General features: G+C 50.6%; 1 protein-coding gene across 2 annotated transcripts; it reads left to right on the top strand.

Moving 5' to 3' along the window:
* Window positions 1-1,016: 1,016 nt before the first annotated feature.
* On the top strand, window positions 1,017-3,090 carry Ccrl2 (C-C motif chemokine receptor like 2). 2 transcript variants are annotated; one of them, XM_032909728.1, is made up of 3 exons: window positions 1,018-1,083; window positions 1,406-1,520; window positions 1,856-3,090. In XM_032909728.1, the coding sequence occupies exon 3, from the start codon at window positions 1,867-1,869 to the stop codon at window positions 2,938-2,940; it is 1,074 nt and encodes a 357-aa protein (XP_032765619.1). In that variant the 5' UTR covers window positions 1,018-1,083; window positions 1,406-1,520; window positions 1,856-1,866; the 3' UTR covers window positions 2,941-3,090. The 2 variants fall into 2 exon arrangements, with proteins under 2 accessions (XP_032765618.1, XP_032765619.1); XM_032909727.1 differs by having other exon boundaries at window positions 1,017-1,520.
* The last annotated feature ends 610 nt before the right edge of the window (window positions 3,091-3,700 follow it).

The following is a 3,700-nucleotide window of genomic DNA, read 5'->3' as shown; positions in this document are numbered from 1 at the left end:
ACACGAAGCATACAGGGCACATAGGCGGCCTACTATCGCCTCCACCCCTTACCATCTAATGAGCTGCGCGAATGCTCGTTGAATCTGCCCCCTGTCTAGGACTGAACTATGAGCTACTTAGCTTACTCATACATAGGCCAGGTGTCATGGTGTGGCTCCGGGATATCTAGCTGCAGAAGGTAGATCTCAGGAAGGCGACGTCTCAGAGGACCCTGGACGATAGCCCTGTCCACAGGTAGACAGAGCATCCGAGGGCCTGGAGGTCCCCACTGACTCACAGATGCTCCCCACCAGGGGAGGAGAGACCTTATTGGGACCCTCCTCCGCTCTGGGCTCTCCCTGCGCCAACGTGCGTTTTCTGTCTTAGCTTCCAGGATGTTTGGGGCTTAATGCTCAGTTGCTCATCTGGGCTCCTTTCTTTCTGTGCTTTCTTACTGGTCTCCTCACTATCCATTTCTGTTTTTATATACCTATAACGCGTGTTGCTGATACTGCAAAAAAATCAGACATCGACTACTCCCCAGATTAGGTCATTCATAGCTACGCAGAGTTGCTGACCTAAGGGCATTTCATACACGCCTTCCCCCCAGTCCTTTGAAGTTCCCTTTCTCCTTGGGATACCCTTCTTTAAACAGCACCCTTCTCCTCCTGACCCCTCCCCACCAACCTTCCACCTGACCTTGTCCCACATATCCTCACTCAGGATTTTCCCCCGGGGCTTCCCCTGAGCGGGGGTCAGATACATCAAGTGTCCCAGCATCAACTGCTTCCTTCCAGCTGCTTGCGACACTCTTTCCTTTCTGATGTAGGGAATGCCCACAGCAGTCTTGATTGTGTTCAGCAACACTCCTTTTTCTGTCCCATTCAGTCCCCAACCTCTATCCCTACATCACTTCCCCGGTCTCTGGTGAGTATGAACACTTTTGTGCTCGGGAAGCTGCTATCTACTCAGGGAACTTATGTCAGAAGCCAGGGGGTGGGGCTGTACGCCTCAGCTTCTGACATCACGCTCGTATTATCACTGGAAGCAGGCGTGAGTTAGTGTCCTTATCCGAGAAAGCCTGGAGGTCAGCCGGCTAAGAGGTACAGAGAAATCAAACATGGGATACCGGGAGAGGGAGAGCCGAAAACAACTTCTCAGTTTCTCTGCAGCTGACAGAGGCTCCTGAGAGAGACTTTCAGAACTTGATTCCAGCTGGCCCTTGAAAGCTGTGCCTGGACGTGGGAGCCTCAGAGGGATAAACAGTGCCTTCTCTGGCTCCTCCGGGTCAAGACCAGGCTGTTCAGAAGGAAGTGGTGTTTTTCTGACCCCAGTGTTCCCACAGCCCCCTGGATGATAGATCATGGGGCTGCACCCTTCCCCACCCTCGGGAACCCAGTCAAATGGTTATCTTTATCTCGCCAGCTTGTCCGAGTGCTTGACCAGTGCAGTTTCACTTTTGCAAACATCTGTTTATATCCCCTGAGAGAAAAATATCGAGCCGCCTGCCTCGACCACGCTGTTTTAGGCAGTGAGCAAGGTAAGGAACAGTTGTTTTTTTTTTTTTTTTAATGCTTGGGAAGTGGGCGGGCACCAACTTCTCTAGATTAAACCAGTGTCTGGTTGTTTTTAACTCTTTGATTTCTCAGATCCTATCTCCCATTTAGCGTTTCATTTCAACCAAAGAACTTAAGTGATTTTAACGTCCCTAACTCCTCCTGTGCCAGGCAGCTTCTGCCACACTAGCAACTCGGTCCCTGGGTGCTCAACTAATAGACTGAGTATAGCCGCCACTCTCAGGGTGTGGGGGCATATTTACTTTCAGTGTTTTGCTGTAGGATGGAGGGGAAACATAACCTCTGGTTTCCCCCACAGGGCAGCCTCCGATGGATAATTACACAGTGGCCCCAGAGGATGAGTATGATGTCCTCATAGAGGATGACCTGGACAACAGTGGGACAGACCAAGTTCCCACCCCCGAGTTCCTCTCCGCCCAGCAGGTGCTGCACTTCTGCTGCACGGTGTTTGCCGTGGGTCTCCTGGACAACGCGTTGGCAGTATTTATCTTGGCGAAATACAGAGGACTCAGGAATCCGGGGAACATCTACTTTCTAAACCTGGCACTTTCAAATTTGTGTTTCCTGCTTCCCCTGCCGTTCTGGGCACATACTGCCGCACATGGGGAAAGCCCGGGCAATGAGACTTGTAAAGTTCTTGTTGGACTCCACTCCACGGGCTTGTACAGCGAGACGCTCTGCAACATCCTCCTCCTCGTACAAGGATACAGGGTGTTTTCCCAAGGGCGACTGTCCTCCATCTTCACGACGGTGTCTGGTGGTATTGTTACGTGTGTCCTGGCATGGGCCGTGGCTGCCGCACTCTCTTTGCCCGAAGCTGTGTTTTATGAGCCTCGGATGGAAAGACAGAAACACAAGTGCGGCTTTGGCAAACCTCACTTCTTGACAATTGAAGCGCCGATCTGGAAGTATGTTCTGACTTCAAAGATGAACATCTTGGTACTTGTTTTTCCTCTGCTGGTTTTTATATTCTGCTGCAGGCAAATGAGGACAGCGCAGAACTTCAGGGAGAGGCACCGCGACCTCCGCAAGGCTGCTCTTGTCATAACGGGTGTGTTCCTTTTGATGTGGGCACCCTACAATGTTGTGCTTTTCCTGTCTGCTCTCCAGGAACACTTGTCCCTGCAGGATGACAAGAGCAGCTACTACCTGGACGCAAGCACCCAGGTCACACAGCTCATTGCGACCACCCACTGCTGTGTCAACCCGCTCCTCTATTTGCTTCTCGACAAGGCCTTCAGGAGTTATCTCTGCAGCCTGTTCCCACGGTGCAATGATCTCCCATTTCAAAGTGGTGGGGACTCTCAGCAAGAGACGCCGAGGGAAGGTCACGGCAGGCCCATTGAACTGTACGGTACTTTGCCTCAAAGGCAGGATATATAAACACGGGTCTCCTCCTCACATCGTTTTATGTAATTTTTATATGTTTGTATAAAAATAGAATATAAGAGGAAAGGGGGCTGGTTAATGAATATTTACTACTCTCTGGCGCAGGGCTGAGCTATTTATAAAGGTGAATTCCACTCTTCCTCTATAGCGCTTGTCCACAGTGTCGTTGTGGGTGGTGTGAGTCCCCTTCTGAAGCTCGGTAATTGTCCAAAGTCACAGAACTATAAAGTGGTAAAACGGATGTGCAAACCCAGAGGTCGCTGGCCCCAGAGGCCCTGAGTGCCAACCTCCCAGTAACGGTGAGCCAGCAGTGATACAAGCCTCTAATCCCAGCACTCCAGAAGGCTGAGGCAGGAGGACTCTCACAAATGCAAGCATAACCTGGGCAACATAGCCAGACCACGTCCGTTTTGTTTTGTTTTGCTTTGTTTTGTTTTGTTTTGTTTTGTTTTGTTTTGTTTCTAGGCAGGGTTTCTTTGCATAGCCCTGGCTGTTCTGGAACTCTCTTTGTAGTCCACGAGGGCCTCGAACTCAGAGATGTGTCTGCCTCTGTCTCCGGAGTGCTGAGGTTAAAGTGTGCTTACTACTTAGCGATGCGCATCTTAATTTCGGCGCAATTCAAGAGGTGGACAAGGAAAGATCAGAACTTCAAGGTCACCCTTGACTACATAGGGAGTTCTAGGCCAGCCTGGATTCATTAGACCCTGTCTCTAAAGAACAAGGGAGTCCCTAAACCCAATTTGACCGCATTCTA

The sequence above is a fragment of the Rattus rattus genome, chromosome 8, assembly GCF_011064425.1.
Source record: "Rattus rattus isolate New Zealand chromosome 8, Rrattus_CSIRO_v1, whole genome shotgun sequence".
Classification (NCBI taxonomy): domain Eukaryota; kingdom Metazoa; phylum Chordata; class Mammalia; order Rodentia; family Muridae; genus Rattus; species Rattus rattus.
Note: the sequence above shows the minus strand (reverse complement) of the source record. Positions and strands in the feature narration are given on the sequence as shown.